General features: G+C 37.4%; 2 protein-coding genes across 2 annotated transcripts in view; both read right to left on the bottom strand.

The window, feature by feature from the left end:
• The window catches only part of LOC116255193 (bifunctional pinoresinol-lariciresinol reductase 2-like), an 88,496-nt gene extending 84,332 nt beyond the window's left edge, over window positions 1-4,164 (bottom strand). Inside the window, exon 1 of the mRNA XM_031630978.1 lies at window positions 4,060-4,164. Within this exon, the coding sequence (XP_031486838.1) occupies window positions 4,060-4,164 (105 nt within the window). The remainder of the gene's footprint in view (window positions 1-4,059) is intronic.
• A 5,092-nt stretch (window positions 4,165-9,256) lies between these two features.
• Window positions 9,257-17,124, bottom strand: LOC116255118 (bifunctional pinoresinol-lariciresinol reductase 2-like). The gene is made up of 6 exons (XM_031630876.2): window positions 16,785-17,124; window positions 16,135-16,375; window positions 13,380-13,583; window positions 11,198-11,319; window positions 9,423-9,471; window positions 9,257-9,324 (listed from the first exon to the last, which is right to left on the bottom strand). Exons 1-6 carry the CDS (start codon window positions 17,100-17,102, stop codon window positions 9,257-9,259), a joined length of 1,002 nt encoding a protein of 333 aa, XP_031486736.2. The 5' UTR covers window positions 17,103-17,124.
• Between the last annotated feature and the right edge of the window lie 3,716 nt (window positions 17,125-20,840).

Genomic DNA, 20,840 nt, shown 5'->3' with positions numbered 1-20,840 from the left:
CTACCAAACAATTTTTTCATTTTCTTTCCTGCTTACCAATGTTCACAGACAGACATATCGGTTTTCGTAAGGGACACTAGTAATCCTTCAAGTGGGAGTTTGCCTATTCTCTCTTGTTCAATATGGTTCCGACAAATATCCCAAGTTAAAGCATCCACATTTACATGCATATTTAAACATGTACCATTCATGTAATAAGAATTAAAAACAACATCAAAAACAAAGAAACCATTTGATAAAATAATCAAACATATCACAGAGTTTCTAAACAGTATCACAATGGAATTGTCTTAAAAAACAAGTATATAACCAAAAGTTAGTAAAGCATAAACTAAAACAAAGTTTCGTAGAATATGAGACAAATGTAGTACATTATGCAGTAGTAGACTTCATCCATTATGTAGTTCTCTTCTAACAATTCTTTCTAAATCTAAAAAATACTTTTACTGTGGACTCTTACCTCAAAAGTAAGCTCTCTCTCTTCTAATGTGGTGTGAGTAACTCCTTTGGTATATCTGAGTTATCTACTACATTTGCTTAAGATAGTACCATAGCACAAGAGTACTATCCGCTCCCTTAGATCGCACATACATTTGTAGCCAAAAATTTATAGGATTCTTATGAAGTGCCTATCATTTTGTTTTTTCATGGCAGTTATTGTCATCTACACTGCTACAAGCATAACATGTATGTCATAGTTACCTCTCTCCATTTTATGTCACAAGTGTGCAATGTATCTTTTTAATTTTGGAACATGCACTTTGATTACTATCGACTCACAAGTGAAAAGTAGTGCTAATTATCAATTTTATACCTATAGTTCTCCAATGATGCTGCTATAATCTCATAGTAAACTTATAGTGCCAATTTAAAATAGTAAACTAAGGAACCCAAAAAATCTTACAATCGCCTTCATGCACAATTTTGCAACATTTTGGTAATTAACTCGTGAATAGATAACATTGATGTGGTCATTCTATCACAATCACCCAAATAGCATCAACAATTGCAAGTCCTAGGGTGGACAACAATGAACTACATAGTAATCCACTCTCATTCCAAGTGTGGCATCTCAATCATCTGCATCAAACCAACAAACTGCAATTGCTCAATCATAATTTGATAATAAATTAGACATATGGCTGCATATTGTCTACCCTTCCTTTCTTATGAACCAACTAAAATTATGTCCCAAGTCCTTATACATCTTCGTACTCTCAAAGTGAATGGGGTGGCAAGTTTTATCGACTTTGTGTAAAATAATTCTAATTGAACCAATATTGTGTAGTATACATAGTTACTACCCAATCCTGGGCAGATGCATATTTGGCATTGAGTGAGCAGCTGCCCACACATTTACACTAATTTCAGTTATTTACATGTTGGATCCTCTCGTAAAATCTATCTATTTCTATATCAGTGCCCCTTATCTTTTGCTATTTAAATATTGTGGCCCTCTATCTTTTTAATATTAATCTAAAGCTAATACAATTTTTGAAAGATAAAATTTTAGGTGCTGCGTATAAGTGCTCCTCAGCCAAAAGTTCTTGGCTCTACCACTGACCCAAACCATTTAGTACTTAATGCATCCACCAAAAAACTTGATATATCCAACTTGACAATGCCCTCATATGCGTATATCCATGATCCTCTTTATGTGTGCCCTTAATCTCATCAATAACATTGAAAGCATTCCTCAACTTAATACACAAAATAGTTGCTTTTTTTGTCTTGAATAACTGGCATGCAAAAAAAATATTTGATCATGTTTTACAGTTTGACATGCAAAGTACTCATTGACCCTCTTACATGCATCTGCAACCATCTATTACATTAGACTCAAATGGATGGTAAGTAGTAACAAAATCATAAGGATTGAAGAAGTCCAACCATCAACGTTGATGCATGTCTAACTCTTTCTTGCACAATGTGTACTTTAAACTTGATGATAATTGAAATCCTCAAACTGCTTATTATACAAATTATGTTGCCTTGTCTTCATTGCCAACACTACCATTGCCAATTTCTATACACGTGAAGATTCAACTACTAAAATGCACATGCTATCACATTACTTTGCATAGCATGTGTTGCGATTCAATAACTGAAGCATATAAGTAGACAATGTAGCTACTCATATCTGAACCAATGCAACCACAAGAATTTAGGTTGGCCGCTAGTTATGTTCTTGAAATTGCACTGACATTCTAGGCCAATAAAAACCTCACTCTTTAGTAAGAGCCTCTTCATTAAGTTTACAATATAAGTGAGATCTATAAAATTTAGATCTCTAATATACTTTTTGGTGACTCTAAAAAAATGAAATTTTCATTTTCTTGAACCAAGCCTTGTTCCATTGATAGTACATGAAATACATTTTATAGTTGATTTGCATGAATTTATTATGGTTTCACAGCTTTTAGATCATTTATTTTGATTTAGGTCTCGATAAGATCTGTTGCAATTTTATCGAGCTTAGAGATTGAATAGCCAATTTAGAGCAAAAAAAAATATAAGAAATTTTTTGTAGGTCTCGGAGAAAAATCATTGTGAAAACATTTAGGTCAAACCAAAAATTTTTTAGGATGTAAATTTTTAAAAATTGACCTAGAAGTTCTCATTGTAGCCAAATGCTAGTCTAAAATTAAGGAACCACTTAGAGTCTAGTTATCAATAGTCCCTCAGTGGGTCTTCCTTAGAAAATTTTCTAAAATATTTAATGTTTCAAATTTTTAGTTTAAATAGGCCATGGACATGGATTTGGGTATCTCTTTATTTTAAAGAGTGTTCTGCCTAACCTTATACCCCTTCTTTCTACATTTGGCCTAGTTCTAGGTGATTTCCTTCATTGAAGTTCCATTGCTGCCACATACTGTTCTCTTATTTTCTTGTGCTGTGTATTTCTTATTTTTTCTCCACCAAACTTATCAATGGAAGCAGCAAGGAGGGTGAGTGACTCCCATCTGGACAAGTACATCAATGTGAAGGGTTGCTCACTCTTCTTTCACCCTATATTGGGGCATTTGATGCTATGCAGATAAGCAAATGACATTGTTTTCATGCATGCATATTAGTTAGAATCCATTTATCCTCATGTGCACATTCTGAATTTTCATTGAATTTCAGCATTATATCTCTCTGTTTTACATGATATTTGAGGTTTAACTTAGAAAGGAATATATTTCATAATTGAATATGCTTTTTTTTATTGGTTTAGAATCATTCATAATCGCAGGTGATGAGCAATCACTATCCCACTATCTTGGAACCAGTTTTTGTGGCTTGCCAGATTAGTTGTCAAATATATATTTGTTCATAAAAATCAAAGGTTTATCATTTATTAGCTCATATTTGATGTTAGTATAGTAATTTTCTTAGAATAAAGTCATGATTAGGGAAGATTATTGCAAAAAGATTCTGCTTTTTTTGTTCCTCCACATTCATTTTGTTTGGTTCAATTGTGCTTGTGATTTGATTATTTTATGTTACTCTAGGTAGATAGCTAGTCTTACTAGATCTAGCATATGCCATTGGGGAGTAGCTAAAACCATTATGATAGATCTAGCATATGTTATTGCATCACTCAATTCCAGTCCTGTAAATAAAAGCAACTTTATTCTCTTCAGACATTCTCTATACAACATAATGTGTCGAGAATGCACTAAAATGAACCCAAATCAGAATGCCCTAAAAAAGGAGAGGTAATGTGAGGCTTTTTATTTGGGGCAAGTACATTCTCATTGGTGCCCATCTCACATATCAAGGCCTAGCTCAGCCCTTCACAACAAAACTCCATGCGAAACATTCTTTATACAAAGACCAAAATCTGAACATCTTCATTGTTTTGGTTGCTTTGTTATGCCCAAAATATGACTGCCACAAAGATAAATTTTCACCCAAAGGAAAATGATGCATCTTTTTTGGGTGTTCAAATAATCATCATGGTCATGAGGTCTTTGACCTTGAAACTCACAAAATTTTTGTTAATATAGATGTTTTCCAGGAGAAAATTTTTCTTTCCAATAGTCCCTCAAACCCATGAAAACCAAGTAGTCTTACCCCATCCAATCTTTGATGACATGCTATGTGTCCCACACCAAATTCCCTCTCATCGTTACCCCATAATCTAACCACGCCATCCTCTACTCTCCAACTCCTCCTCATGCCTCCAACCCATCGGATCCAAATCCACTAACTCTGCATTGCTTCAGTTGTTCGCACCAACATTCTCTTTATGTTACCGACTATGTTTTTAACACCAATATTTTTGCAACCCATCTAATTATTAAGTCATGTTCCATACTACATCCAATTTCTTCTCATTTATATTGTCTAAATTTTTCATTTCACCTCACACCTTGAGTATTCTTTTGTGTAATCAAGAGCCATGCCATTTTCATGAAGCAGATAGAGACTCAAAAGGAAAACAATTATGTTTGCGGAAATCAAAGCTCTAAAGGACAATGTGTGACACTCCAGCGTCATACACAAGTGGGTCCAAAAGAGGAATAGAGGTAGAAATTCTTTTTTTTGGAGTCACTTTGACCAAGTGGAAGCTAAACAATCACACACCTACGTAGTTAGCATTGGCACAATCTGTCTATTGGTGTATGTATAACTCACCCACATAATTAGCGCAAGGCATGACCTGTCCTAGAAGTTAATGATTCTAATTAAGAATACTATTCATAAGCAAACCTTCCAAGCATATGTCGAAAAACTGCAGCTCTCGCAAGCATTATTTAAGATCAAGAGAAAAGGGCATACATATATGTACTGACAAACCCTTGTACATACAAAGATTAAGTTTAAAGGAGTATGGACATCAGGCATGTCCCTCCTAGCAACCCCCCATCATTCGAGCCACCAGATCAGTAAACATCATCCACTACAAGGTGAGAACCTAAAGAAGATAGATAATCATACGATCAACACGAAACTAAATACAATGAAAATCATAACAAAATTTCATATATTGCTTTAAGTAAGTGTAAGGTAGAAACATTTTATCGACGATTACATGTACATTGCAAATATGTGAAAGAGCTAATTTATAGCCATAGATTGAGATAACTTCAGCATCTCTTTTCCTTTCCTTTCCTCCATAATTTTGTCCATTCCTTTGTATCCTTTCTCCTTCATTTGAGTCGGAGTGAGGATCATTGGAACCTGCTGACTCTTTTCATAATAATAAATTGAGTTATCAAATATGTATAACAGTTATTGATTATGTATAACATGAGTCTGGTATTCCAGCTGTCTAGAAATGATATTATATGAAAGAATTAGAGTTGACAGGATTGTTGGAAGTTGGAGGATGGGCCTGTGATGCAGTACTAAAAGCCATGTTCTTTATTTTTTTTTGGCTATAGAGGGTTGCATTTATAACTCTTGGCCAAACATTGGTGAATAAATGGTTTACTTGTTTTGTAGCTGAGAAACATGCTTAAGGCTGGGCATCGGACTGGGCCGGGCCGGCCTGGCCCGATAAAATTATAAAAACTGAAGCCCGGTATTGTAAACGTGCCAGCCCAAGGCCCGGCCCATTTAGAAACTGGCCGGGCTGGGCCCATGCAATATCGGGCCTCGGGCTTTGATTTATGCCCGAGGCCCGGCCCGGCCCGGTCCGATTATTAACAGGCCGGGTGGGCTGGACTGGGCTTTTGGGCAGGTCGGGCCCGGGCCCGGGCCCGAGCCTTCATTTTTTCCCCCTTCTCAAGTTTCTGAAAACCCTAACCCTTCCCAACCCTAACCCCAATATTGAAAAGATCAATATGGAACTGGGCAATGGAAGCCAGTCGCCACCATCCACTTCCCACCACCAACCTTTGCCAGCTACAGTGGACTCCCCACGGCTTTTTTTCTCTGTCACCTTCGCCCAACACCTCCTCCTCTGATAAGCCCAACGCCTCCTCCTCCGATAAGCCCAACGCCCTCTCTGAGTCTCTGCAAGTTTGTAACCTCAAATACCTACTTCGGTCTTCAGCAAAACAGCAAAAAGAAGAGGAAAAATACCCTAACTTCCTAAGTCCATTTATTTTTGAAAAAAAAAGTAAATTTGTTGTCGGGCTTTTCGGGCCCCCGATAATCACAGTCGGAGGCCCGAGCCCGGCCCGTTAATTACCGGGCCGGGCTGGGCCGAAAAAAAAAGCCCGAAACTCAAAATTTTAAGGCCCGAGTCAGGCCGGGTACTGGGTACCCGGCGGTGGCCCGGCCCGGTGCCCAGGCTTAAACATGCTTCCACTTATTTTTGCATTTTAAGGATACTGATTTTGCTTGGCATTTTCATTTGCAAAAATTTAATGTTTCGTTTAGACTTGCACATTCACTAAAAAACATTTTGGATTGGTGGTGCAGTAGGAAATTTAAGAAGAAATTGATGAAAAAAATTTAAGATGAAATAGTTGAAAAGTTTTTCACAATTGGCCTTTCAATGATGATATGACATTTTGGGAAGTTGTAGAATGCTAAGGATGACAAAGAAGTGGGCCGGGCCATATGGGACGATATTAGAGCATTGATTTTTCTTGTTAAGTGGTAAAAAATTTTTAGAGATGTAGTTTTATGATGAATAAAAGTACTAGGCCAGTTCCATGGCCATCCCTTTGCAATTTGAATTTTTAATCAATCGGTATGTATTGACTAGAAAGTTATGCAGATGTAAGCATTTGTGGTGAATCTGTGAATTGAGAGGTAATTCATGAAGGTGTTGGACTGGTTGTGGAAGATTAAATATGGTAGGCTATTGATTTTTTATTTTATTTTATTTTTTTGGTATAACTTGCTTGATAATATTTTTGTGTACATGCCATGAGATATATGGTGTGAAGCCCAAAGAAGTGAATGCAACCTTTGAAAAAGATGGTTATAAGAGTATATAAGAATCAGGAACTTTGGTATGCTTATTTAATGGAACAATGGGTACTATGTATTTTTGCAATTGTAACCATGCTAAAATTACCCTAAGTCTTACGTGTCTTGATATTGTTGAAAATTTGTATTCTGTTTGGGATTTGTTGGATGATTTTGACACACTCTTGCTTGTTGTGTAGAAACATTGGATGATTTGAGACACCCTCGCCTGTTATGTTAGCTAATCTGAGGTTTTGTATTTACTGTCATTGTTTTGTGATGTACAACATCTATTCGTTTTCTCTTAAGTAATGAAAGAGAGGGAGCCATATCTTTTGCTAGCTTTGCATTGATATCTTTGTTTATCTTTATTGTGTAGTTGTTAATGTCTTTTTTTATTATTTTATTTCATTCCAATTTATAATTGAAAATCAAAAGAAAATAGTGGAATATTTAATTCCTTGCTTCATGTTAGATATGCATTTACTTTTTTTTATATCATGTTGTGACTTGATCACATGCACTAGCACTCACATTTTCAATCTCTCACCCATGGTTGACTCCAACAACAATCATACACTTACTTTCCTCCTAGAAATTAATGAAATTGGACCTTGTTTACATAACTGGCTATAGTTAAGGTGCAAAAAAAGCTACTTTTCATTAACATCTTATATGTTACAATTTTGAAAATCATTCACATTTTCTCACGTTTGAAAAATTTTTTCAAGATCTATTTGAAAACATTTTTCGAAATCCTATTTTAATCTTAGTTTTCAAAGTCTTCTTCTACTCACAAGCGGGTTCCACCTCCCTAGTTTTCTTTTCACTTAAAAAATTGTTGACAAGTAACCAATTCCTTTCTTTCCAAAAGGTTTACGTGTAAAAGATAAAATATTTTGCATATAAACACCATGAATGAAAATTGATCTTGAGAGTTTCCCTTGTAGATTTAGATCTATCAAGTTCAGAAACATTGAATGTTGTCTTGCTTGTGCGATTGAATTTCTACTTTTCCTATTGTGTTCAGTACTTCATGATACTGGACTGTCAGTTTATGATGCAGTGCTTTATCTTGATCATTCATTCTCAACATGATCATGGAATTTGAAGATAGAGAAGAATCTAGTGGTTCCCATGGATGCTCTTCAACACAAGGGTCATCTCTTCAACAAAGAATTAATGTGGAATCATGTACTCGTAATAATGTTTTGCTGAATGGTATGAACTACTTGAATTAGTCGTAAGGTGCCACTTTGTATCTTAGTAGAAAATAAAAAACAAAACATTTTAATGGAAGAAAACCCAAGCCTCTTCCCAATTATCCTAATTATGAAGAGTGGGAGTCTAGGATGTTGCTAAGGAAACCTTTAGAAAGGAAATATGACATTGATGAGGACATTTGCATTATTAAGGGGAAATGGAATGAGATGGACTTATATTGTCTTAATACAACTTATTTGGGTCACCTAAAAATACAACGCAAATGAGAAAGAATTTTTCAGATTTTCCTATTGGTGCTATTTGTAACAGTCTTTTGCCAGATGAATGGTGAAGAAAACCACAAATGTAGTGAGGTTGATGACAAAACTTCCATTGACACCAATGAAAAGGTAATTTTTTATAGCTAATTATGATCAAAGCTCTGAACAATCAGTTAGAGCTAACCCCATAAAGAATCGACTCAGTAGTCTAAATGCACTTTCAAATTATGTTGTTTCACTCGGGGTTGCTGACATCTTGCTTTACAATTGCTATCCTTGAGCTCAAGTCTTTTTTATGTAGCTAAGATAACAAAGGAATTGGATTGTCATGTGGACCTTTCTCCTACTAATGTTGTGTTTTGGATCTTATATATCATGAAGAAGTTATTCGCTGGTGGTGTTTTTCTTCACATGGTCCACAAAGTTACTTATAAGTGCAGAATATTGCTGGTTGTTGGGGAGAAGAGTTCCTGGTGGCAGAATCGATTAGTGGGCCCTACAAGTGGCCACACCTTGATTTGATATTTCCTTTTTGCATTTTAACAATAAAGGTTGTGATATTTTGTCATATGGTAGATTAGGTAGACCTAAGTTTGACTATTTTGAGTGTGTCTCATACACCCTTTGCTCTTGTTCCCACCAACACGTTGGGACTTGTTTGTGGACAATTATTTCTAATAACATTCAGAACTATTTGTCGCACAATGATGAGGTTTTTTTTTTATAATTTCAAGGTCTTTATGGTTCAAACCATTTTGAGACTAAAATTCAATTCTTAAGATTGGACAATGGTATGAGAATAAAAGTTGTTGTCTACTTAAATTTGTTAGGTCACATCTGTTTCAATCAAATATTCCTAAAATCTCTTGAACCAAAGCCATTTCTACTACTTACCAATTAATTGAGTGACCATTCCAAGATTAAGAGTTTTGGTGGCAACGGAGGCTGTTCTTGGCAAAAAAATCAGTCTTGATCATCTTCAATGTAGCTGGTTGTATTATACACATATGGATTGCCACTCATAAGCATGTCAGATGGAGTCCAATAGCATTCAATGTTACTGTTATAATGAAGTTTAGGAAGTACCTTCCAAGCGAAGAGTATTCAGCCAAATGTTGACATTGTGGACACTTTCCTTCATGTTGAAATATGTGAAGAATAAGAAACTAGTGTTGGAGCAAGGCAATAGAATAGTGATAACTCTATGGGTGAAGATTAATTTAAGAAAATGTAGCATTATCTCGATCAATTTAAAGTGAAACAAAAGATGTCACTATGAGCTGGATGGCCCCTCATTTGCCTCTAGTATTATATTAGTTACAATGCTTCTAGATATCTCGTGGATAAATACATTTATTGTTATCACGTCTCTTGTAAACATGCATTTTTTGTAAAAAAATGTTTATAAATTTCATGAGCTGCACCTTATAATGCAGCCATAAAAGCTTTAGTTGAGACATGTAATGGATGAATAACTTGAGGCACTACGAAAAAAATCAAAACTAGGAGGTATGAAAATATTGATAGGTACAAGGCTTAATTTCTCACAAAAGGATTGCTCAAGTTTTTGATGTGGAATATGATCACGAAAGATACATTCTATTGGTCAAGACAAATAAATTAATAGTCATTTTATCTATTGCCTATAATTTCGAGTCCAGTGTCTCAATATCAACAATGTAGTTCTCCAGGATTAACTGAATGAAGGAGTCTACATGGAATTCATACTTAGTCTATGGGCTTAAACAATCTTCAATAGCACAATATGCTAAACTAAGTTGGGCCTTTTGAAAGCTAGCGATTTGTAAGTGTAAGTCACGAAATAAAATATTTGTGAAAATCAATGGCAACAACATAACTTTTGCACTTGTTTATCTTGATGTCTTGGTTACTATTAGTATTAACTTGGATGGGTTGAAACATTGAAAATACCTACCTGCGACATTTGATATAAAGGATTTTTCCCTGTTGAAATATCTTTTTGGGTAATAAGATTGCTAAATACTACAAAGGACCATGCCTGAGTCAAAAAGGTATGCTCTTGACCTAAAAGGGGACTACAAATTTGGCCTCTCAACTAGTGAAAACTCCTCTTTAAGTTCAAAGGTAGACCTAGAGGTGGACAAAGGGACATTTCAAAGGTTCGTGGGAAAACTGATATTCCTTGTTATTACTTGCACTGATATTTCAAATTTGATGAGCATATGCATGAATAAGCCTTGGAAATGTCATAAAAATATGGTGGAAACACCAAAATTGAATGATATTGTGATGCCAATTGGGCAAGAGATGTTCTTGATAGAAGATCTACTTCAGGATATTAATGGTTGGAAATTTAGTGGTATAGAAAAGTAAGAACCAAGGAGTCTTTGCATGCTAAAGTGTATAGAAATATGACATTTGATGAACTAATATGGGTAAGAAGTGTACTCAGTCAGTTGGGGTTTGAGATTCAAGAAGCATTGATCTTCATTGAAACAATAAAGCCGTTAGTGTGTGATGGTTCTCTATTTTTTCAGCTGCACTAAAAACTTCATTCTCTTTTTCTCTAACCCTTTCCTTGAAAAATCACTTTATAGGATTGAGATCACTAGGCTCGTTTGCCAACTTAAGCACTAATCCAGCAATGGCTGAGGATGACTTACATGTACGGCTCAGTCACATTTACATATAGAAAGACATGAGAGTTCATGAGCAATCAGAATGCATGCACATGGAAAACTTCTTAACAAAGCAACAGAAATGTGGAGTTAACCACACCAAGAACTCCATTGATATTTATTATCGAGACAAGAAGAGCAAGCGATGGCACATGGTCAAAGAAAACGACTGAGATAGGAGTTGATGTCCACATGGTTAACCTCAGGATAGAGTGATGAAGCTTCATTATCATGGTTAATGGGGAAGGACATGATAACTCCTTCAAAGAAGATGTGATAGAAAATGGAAAATGCATGTCTCAACTCCCACGGCAGGTTCTCATCTGCACATATACACAAAAATATATGCAAACGTTTGTAAGCAGAACTCGGTCATTGTCAAGGGCATGCAAGAATAAAACATGCAGATCACTATATGAAGTAATAATGGCATTTATTGTTCATTTACTGGACAAAAATGTTGAAGTTAACCAATGTCGGCTCTTAAAAGTAGGCCTAAGCAATGCAGAGATGAATCTGCTGTCAAAATTTCCCCTATAGGGGACCTCATCATCCGCCCTACCACTGTCATACAAGAAAAAAATGGTTATTATTCATTAATTGATCATGGGCGTGGCAAGGAATGTATAAGAAGTGAGCTGAGCTCGAGCTTAGCCAGCTCCAGCTCCGCTCAAGTCACATATTACTTGGCTTGTGCTCAAGTTGTTCTATCGCATGTCACTTGATTCATATATATTTTTTCTTTAAATAAAAATGAAAAGCACAAAACAAGGTGTTAAAATTTTTCAAAGATTACCGATATACTGCTGAAGATTAATAAACAGGGAAGACAAGAGCTGGCTTGAGTTTAAACAAGTCAAGCTCATGTAACTCAAACTCGACTCATTCATAACTCAGGTGTTAACTCAAGCTTCAGCTTAACTTGTTTATTAAATGAGTCAAGCTCAAGTCGGGCACATACAGGTGAGTTCGAGTAGATTTCGAGAAAGCTTGGCTCGCTGTATATCCCTAGACATGGGTGCATATGTTCTGTCAATCCAATTCCCTTTCCTACTTTTGTGTCCTGTCACTAACAACCCATTGCAGAAAATCTCTCTCTCTCTCTCTCTCTTTCCCCCCCCCCCCATAGCTGATTATATAATTGAAAGTTTTGGGTCGATCATGAAAATATGTTTTTATGAATTTGTTAAAAAAGGGACTTAAAAAAGGCTGAAGTTCTCATTTATAAATCTGATCTGCTCAACAAGTAACTATGATCCACTAGACCTAGTTTTTAGGTATCTCCCAGTCCTTTTCTCTTTTAGTCTCAATTGTGCTTTATTTCTTATATGTTAAAACTATATGAGGTGATCTTTTGTGGAGATGCTATGAAAAAGAAAAGAAGGTTTAGTTTAAGAGCTTAACGGAGTTAAGCGGGATCTCCAGTATGGTCTGTGGAGTTAATGCTGTCCTCTCTCCCTTTTCAACTCACTTGCATAGGTGAGAATGCAGGCCCACAACCAATGCAGTGGAGAAAGCAAAGGATTTTCATTTAAGCTAAAATGGAGCTTAATTTCATGGAGGAAAAGGAAGCTCCTTTGGGTGGCAGGCACCTATGGACTTGTAAACTTCATTAAATTTATAATATATCAAACACTTTTGGGATGGGAGGTTCCAGCCTCAAGGGGTATAACGTAGCTGGTCAGGCTTGGGACTTAAAGGAATGCAGGTTTTTAGCTCAATTCATGTGGGCATGGCCCTATGTCTTAAAATCATAGGGCACAACATCCAAGTTGAAGGGTGCATTGCTGCCATCATTGATGCTGACATAGTTAAGGACCCTGGAGGCAGGGAGAATGGAGGGAACTTCGGGTCTCATTCCTAGTGGTTGGGATGAACCTCTCACTCAGCCAGAAGAAGGAAGACACCAGATGCACCTATAAAAGGGGCCAGCTGGAAAACAATGATTGGGTAGTGAAGATGACGGGAATAGTCAATGAGGCCACTTGGCAAAGCAGTTTCAGATGAGGAAAAAAAACATTAAAATTTTCTTTTTTTAGCCGTCCAATCAAAATGATGGACCACCTAAATACGATGTTCCTAGATGTCACAGTAGAGTTAGATTCACGGTTCAATTTTCTTATATATATATATATATATATATATATTCAAGACGTACATTTCTCCCACTGTCACATAGCTCAATGCACAATACATTTGTGAGAAGCTAGAGTCTACGGATGTCCGGAGCATTTCAGCATTTATATATATATATATATATATATATATGTGTGTGTGTGTGTTCATTTTAATTTAGTTATCTTGACTTTTGCGCAGCTATGCGCATAGATCCAGAAAATGCATTACAAAAGTGTAACTTTTCTTCCGGATTGGAGATCCTTACCTTGTATATTTTGAAGCCATTGCTGCTCGGTGATATGTTCCTTCTGTAGGGTCTTCCCGCTAAGAGCTTCCCACAAGTTGACAACCTCCATCTGAGATTTGATGTTTGATGGAGGTCGTACATAGATGGTGCGGTTAAGGGTGCGCACATCATCCATGGCCTTCACCACGTACTTCCCGATGTCTTCCTCCACCATCCAAACCACTGTACTTCGAAATTGGTGATAAATTGTATTACAAATGTGGTGTTGTTTACTAGCTCACTAGCAAGACAGCCCTAAGAAGAAACGCACTTTGAGTTTGAAATTCTGGACCTCCTACCAGTTGAAGGTCATACTTCCAACTCCTTGGCTAAGTAAATAAGTTGATGATCTAACTATTGATATACATCAACATATATCTATATACTAGGCAATGGCACATGCAGGCTGACAAAAGTGTTTACTTATAAATTGAAGGTGTGGTGCTGTTTTTTTTTTTTTTTCATTACACAGGTGCCCCTTAATGAAATTTTGTAGCTCTGGCCATGTGAAACCTTCCTTCTTATTGCAAAATATTAGATCTGGGTCTATCGTCAACAATGTAAAAATTAAGTTAGATTTGTTAATTTCAAAGTTCTAGGCAGTGGCGGAGCTAGAAAAAATCTCTAGAGGTGTACTCATTCACAAATTTCTATTTCCAAAACGGCACTATGTATATAACAGAACAAATAATTAACAATGTTAATATAAAAATTGTGTCTCTGCCTCTGGTTCTAGGTGATCCTTGATTCCGTTTTTTTTTTGTGAAAAAACAAGCAAGCCATGAGAGGGAGAGAGAGAAAGAGAGAGAGAAAGAGAGTCTATAGTTCCTTCTGGGGCATGTAAAATAACTAGAACAACTCCATGTTTTATATATTTTTCCATTTCATTGTCAGAATGTATCTCATAACACATTGCAACTCACCCGTTTGAGCTTTGTCAAAGCAAAGCAAAATTGATACTTCTTTTGCCAGCTGAAAAAAGTTAATGAAAGTTAGGCAGTTTTTTTTTTCCCTTAATGTTCATTTCATATATACGAAATGAAAACATATTTAACTGGCAGTAATAATACTTTCTAAAAGCAAAGCGTGTTCAGTTTGCCAAATTAAACTGGGCATCTGCCAACCCTGACCTGGCAAAATTAAATAGAAGGTCAAGTCAAAGACATGGCCTGCCCCTCCTTAGTTGGGATAGTGCCTCGCACAATGCTTCGGTCAAATAAAATGCCCCTTAGACAAAAGAATATATATATATATATATATATATATATATATATATATATATATATATATATATATATATAAAGTAGCTGAAATTGACAGCTTTTGGTGAAATTAAAAATGCAAACAAAATAAAAACTTAGCTGGCAGCTAATTTACTTTGATGGAGTTAAGTTTATTAATATTTTTTTTCATTTTATTAGGTATTAGAATGCCTACCGCCCCAAGGGACATAGCGCAAATGGATCGGTTGGGTGGGTCAGGACGCATTATGTCATCATCCCTAGTTCACTTTGGGGAGTTATGTACATTAATCCTCCTGCTCACCTAAAAAGTGTCTCTTTCACAAGTTGAATTTCTACCTCCATTACCACTGGCTAAGACTATCGACTCAAGCGTTATAGCTGAGTTGACATTACATGCCACTACACCAACTATCCTAAGGCACTAATTGGAAGACTTAAATATTCTTATTTATAAACTTTTACCTTATTCATGATATTTATGTCAGTACGTGTTTCTTTTTTCAGCTTGAAAAAAAATTCATTCTGAATTCTCGCGGGACGAAAGTTAAAATTGTATTGGTCGCGTTAATGTTCTAAGGTAAATTTCCTAATTCAACGACATATTATTTCATGCGCCGTTGTTTGGAAAAGAAATATGACACTTATTGTTCAAACAGCTCTTTCTTTTATGATTGAGAGCACGTGTACTTAATAATTAGAAGTTGCAAACAATAAGCACTTTAAAAAGACGTTTGAATAAACTATCAAATTAACGCCCCTTTTAAAATGTCCTGTAAGGGCTTATAGGACTTGAGATCAGGTGATATAAAAACTATTTAATTTATTGTAAATCTTAATTTTTTTTACTAAAAACATAAAAGATAAAAAGAATGTTGATGAACCCACTCCCAATTTTAATGGAAAAGGAAAACACACTTAAGCTTTGATTTTTTTAGCAAACGACTAAATAAATAAGATTCAAACATAAGCTTGTTTATGTCATATTACCAAAATATAAGCTTCCTTTTCACGAAATATCGACCACCAAAACTCAAAAACAAAAAAAGTCATCATCAAATCTTAATTCTTTTTTTGGGTGACCAGCAAAAACCCAGTGCATGATTGAAACCCAACCGTTCATCCCTTTATTTAAGTTTAGTTTATCACCAAAACCTCATTCTTTTTTTAATATATCCAAATTAAAACATACAAATTGAAGTTGATCCTAAAGGATCTTGCCAGCGATTTTTTTATTATGTCAAATAGGGAAATTAATTGTTGATGATTTTTTATACATAAAGGAACGGGATACACCAATTATTGTGCCTGCCTAATTTCAGGAAATGACGAAAGACAAGTAAGCCAAGGGAAGGAAAAGAACCTGACTTGTAAGCTGGCATAGTGGAAGAAAAATCAAAAGCACGAGAAAGGGAATGCAAGTTGGCAATGCATAAACCCTTGGGCCAATTTTCTCGACTCTGGTGTTTCTTCAAGTAAAGGTCTTCTCTTACCTTTGTGATTTCCGTCGCCATAGATCTGCACTTTGGCCGCCGGCGGCCAGAACCGGCCAAAACTAGCCAGGCCGGACAGGAAGTAACCGGCAAAGCAGTGAGCAATCACGTAAGTGTGGGGGATCCCACTCTCCTCGATGGCTCGCCTCACCTTTCTTTTCTGCTCAAACAACACTGAACCAGGCGCGATGGAATGCTCCATGAAATCTGGGTCCACTCCATATTCTGAAGGAAGAAATCTCTGCAACTCGAAACAGCAGGAATCTAATAAAAACAACTCTGATCAACCACTTTAGTTTGCGATATTGGTGATCCCGAAATGCAATATGTATAACAGGAATCGTGTTTTAGCATGCCACATTTTCTGTTTTCATGTATTAAAAGGTGTCTAGAACAAGATGGTCTGAACAATTTTTGCACCATCCTCTGTTAATTAATCCCACAGGGCATCGCTGTTGATTAGTTTAAAGGCGAAACGCAAATTTGATCAGTAAATCAAATTTGTAAGAGATGCTCTTGCAACTTAAAGATCTAACAGGCAAGATCAGTCGACCCAAATGATAGAGCCAATTACATTTGTCAACGAACACATCTATGGTCTAAGCCAAAGAGAGATCTAGGGGGAGAGAGAGAAAGAGAAAGAGAGAGACCTTGATGGTTCCAACTTGCTTTATGGCCCGGACGAGCTTGAGCTGCTGCTCAATTTGGTTTTCGGCGATGGCGGAGATGACGTAGTCGATCCCGGAGAGGAGGGAGACCAGAGATTCATGGTCGTCCAGGGAAGCCTCTACCAGCGTAGCACCTTCTTGCTTATAGGAGAGGAGGAGTGGCAGCTTGTGAATGCTGGCATGAGTGGTTGGGCCGGTGAGCAGGAAGGTCTGGTGCCTGGAAGAAGCCAGGCAGGCCTTGGTTATCCATGTGCCGATGTAGCCGGTGGAACCTACAATCAGGACCTTGCTTGAATCCATGGCGGTTGAATATCCCCTTCTTCTCACTGAGTGCACCCAGGTTGCGCGAAATATATAAACACCAAAGGAGGAGTTGCGGTATTTTTGAAACTATTTGAAAATATAAATGTTTTCTTCAGTTTTTTATTTTTTTTTCCTTTAACCTTTTTGTATCCTTACAAAAAGTATTCTTTTCTCCATTAACTATGAGCATTTTGGTCACTAAATAAGTTAGTGTACAATTTTTTTATGCACCAGGGTGCGCGCCCAGAAAGTGAGTTGCGTACGTAGCTCGGGCATGTAATACATATTTGCCTAGAAAATCGGAGGAAGTTGTGATTTTTTAAAATTAGTTTAAATTTTTTTTTTAATCTTTTAACTTTTTTTTTTGTTCTTTAACCAAAAAATGAGCTGCGTATAGCCTGGCCTGCTTCTCACTTCTTTGTTTCCTTTCTTTTAGTTTGCTGATCCGTGAGACGAATAAGCCTGTTGGTTGTTAGTGAGACTTTGGGAGTTGTTGAGACCGTGTACGAAAATTTAATTATATATGTTGGAAAAAAGGAGTGCAGTAGTTGGTGAGACCATGTATGAAAATTTAGTTATATATGTTGGAAAAAAGAGTGCGGTAGTTGGTGAGACCTAAAAAAATAATTTGAATATAGTTGTTAGGGTACTGTGAATATAGGGATGTGTAATGAGTCGGCCAGCTTGGTTGAACTATGTAAAACTAGTGAAGGTCGAACTTGAGCTAAAATTTGAGTTATAAATGAATTGAATTCGAGTCACACCAGCTTGGTTTATTTAAAAACAATTTGACTCGTGCCTTTCTTGTTTGGTAATCTTTAAAGGCATTAAGGTAATTTTGGATTAATTTTAACAATTATTTTGTTTTTATTTTCATTTAAAGGAAAAAAATATGAATAAAGTGACATGAGCTTAAACTAGTCATTAAGTTCGAACTCACCCATAAAGCTCAACTGAACTAACTCGTAAAGCTGAACTCAAGATCAAATCGAGCTTGAGCCGAATAATATGTGACACATGCTAAGCTCGACTACAGTGCCATGGTTGCTATTGATGTGACATCCGCTTGACCTCCGGTAGCTTTTAGCGTGCAACATCAAAAAATATTTAGTTTGAAAAGATCATCATCGCCCACTTGATTGGACATCCAACAAATTTTTTCCATCGAGATCTCCATTGCAATTTCTACCAAGGAAAAATGGTCTCCTGAGATGAGAAAATGGAGGAACGAGTTTCTCGTCACGACTAAAACAAGTTTTGCCTGAAATTGAGTACTCTCTTCGAAGGTTTCGGCTGGTGCTCTTTAGGCCAGAACCAACAATATTAAAGACACATGAGAGAATAAATTGGCACATGGGCAGATGCGATAGAGAGAGAGAGAGAGAGAGAGAGAGAGAGAGAGATGTTGATGTTTTTGGTCCTGTGTTACATTCAGCTGGTGCTCTTTCTTCCAACCTTCTGTCTTTTGAGAGAATATGGCCTTAGCTTATACAGGCCTGGCTAGTTTATGTAGGCTTACCTGCGTATTTGCTTGGACATTTTTTAGGGCTTGGGCTTGCCTTCTGAGGTGAGATCTTGTCACTTTCTTCTTCCTGCATGGATTTTGGATCTGCACACGTGAAGTTACACTCTCCCATTCGGATGACAGATCTAGAATTTTTTGCGTTCAAATCATGTTAAAAAAATTGGATTTAAAATCCATATTGGTTGTCAAAACAAATGGATTTCAAATGCATTCTGTGAGTACTGGAGCTGGATTAAGATCTACTTGGGCATGATATCATACAAGACCCAATCGAGTTCTCTGCCATAGTTTGAGTTTGTGCACCGGAAATATGTTTTGACTTGAACGATTGACCGGTTACAAATTCAATTTGAATCTGATGTGCGACCAAATCATTTAAAAAAAAAATCTAATATAGAAATAAAATTTTAACACCCGATTAAGAAATCAGATCGGCTTCAAGAATGATATTCGATCGGATTTACATAAACATTGCATTGGGTTCTGTTCGGATCGAATTTAGTTTTAAATAAACATCTTATATCCAATGTCTTGGGTTAACACCCGAACTGATCTCTCTCTTATATATATATATATAGTATATATATAGTGGAGGCATGGCGGCGCCAACCAGGCATGACAGGATTATAAATTACCTGTGAATCACTAGACTTTCAATAAAGGTAGATGGAGCGGCGGAGGGGGACAAGCTGGGTGAGGCCGATAGGAAATTGTCCTCAATGATTAGTCCCCCTGCCATGTGAAGTTGGGCAAGTGGGTCCAATGCCAGGTCTCAAAGTTCTTGGCAGTGTGAGTTTAACATCTGGCTGTCACCTTTTGCCAGATGCGATGCACCTAACTTTTTGTTAGATGCACCTAAACTTTATCCGTCAAAGCGTCATCTATGGTAGGTAATAGTCAAAAACAAAGAATTTGGTTGAGTAGAAGTATTACATGCAAACAGTTAGAAGAGATCGAAGCGTTTTTGTATGATACAAAGCCTGCGCCTTAGATGCATGCTTAAGGGTGCCATTCCTGCTATGTAGGCCTGGGCATCGGGCCGGGCCCTGATTTGAAAGTGTTATTAAGAAAACGAGTCAAATCTGACCAGCCCAATACCTGGCCCAGGCTGGGTATCCAGCCCGTCTTCCCATTCCGAGGCCCGGCCTGGCCCAGCCTTTAAATTGGTAGCCGGGTGGGTCGGGCTGGGCAGGCCCAGCCATCAGGTCTGGATCCAAGACGGCAGCAGTGGAGAGACCGAGGGTGTTTTGAGTTTGATGAAAGAGAGAACAAACAGAGAAGGAAGGAGGCGGAAATGAAGAGGAAGAATAGAAACCGAGGAGAAGGAAGGAGGCGGCGCAGCACAGGTTTCCTTCTTTCCGTTTTTCTCTCTCTGAGTCTCTCCCACCCTCCCTGTTTGGGTTTCCTTGAAGGTCGACGGCGGCGGACCGGAAGTCAATGGCGGCAGACTGAAGGTTGATGGTGGCTGTGGCGGACGGCCGGGCATGCAGTGACGGTGGCGGTGGTTCAGTCTCTTTTTAAAGTCCAAACGAAAACCCAAATGAAAACCCTAGAAATCAAAATGTAACCGGCCCAACGGGCCCCAACGGATCGATTTGTTAACCCGGACCCGGCCCGTTATGATGTCGGGTGGGCTGGGCCTGGCACAACGGGGTTAAAAGCCGATTCAAAAAAAAAAATTAAGGCCTGGACCCGACCCGAACCGGGCCGGGTAGCAGGTACCCGATGGCGGCCCGGCCTAATGCATAGGCCTACTGTTATGCTTTAATTTGCATATGTTACTATTTTTTTTGTCGTACAAGACGTTAATGTCCTGAGGATTCGAAATGAGAACTAGTCGTCTACCAGCTTCTATCCTAACTAAGGGTGGGTGTCGGGCTGGCTCAGCCTAGTAAGAACCGAGTCTGGGCCAGCCCAGTAAGAACAGGGTTCGAGCCGGCCTGATGTCTGAAACTATGGCCTGTGCCCAGGCCAGATACCCGAAACTATGGCCCGTGCCCAGGCCCGATACTTGAAAATGTCACTTTCCCAGCTCGAATTTCTACCTCCATTACCTTATTCATGATATTTATGTCAATACGTGTTTCTTTTTTCAGCGTGAAGTAAAATTCATTCCGAATTCTCGCGAGACCAAAGTTAAAATTGTATTGGTCCCGTTTAATGTTTAAAGGTAAATTTCCTAATTAAGCGACATATTATTTCATGCGCCG

Source organism: Nymphaea colorata, chromosome 5, assembly GCF_008831285.2.
Source record: "Nymphaea colorata isolate Beijing-Zhang1983 chromosome 5, ASM883128v2, whole genome shotgun sequence".
Classification (NCBI taxonomy): Eukaryota; Viridiplantae; Streptophyta; class Magnoliopsida; order Nymphaeales; family Nymphaeaceae; genus Nymphaea; species Nymphaea colorata.
The sequence above is the reverse complement of the archived record's forward strand: the minus strand, read 5'-3'. Positions and strand labels throughout refer to the sequence as shown.

Coding starts and splice junctions, on each gene's coding strand:
- LOC116255118 (XM_031630876.2), bottom strand. CDS start 17,102: ATGGATTCAAGCAAGGTCCTGATTGTAGGTTCCACCGGCTACATCGGC. Junction 16,376..16,784: donor AGCAAGTTGGAACCATCAAG/GTCTCTCTCTTT, acceptor TTCGAGTTGCAG/AGATTTCTTCCTTCAGAATA. Junction 13,584..16,134: donor TGGCGACGGAAATCACAAAG/GTAAGAGAAGAC, acceptor TTCGAAGTACAG/TGGTTTGGATGGTGGAGGAA.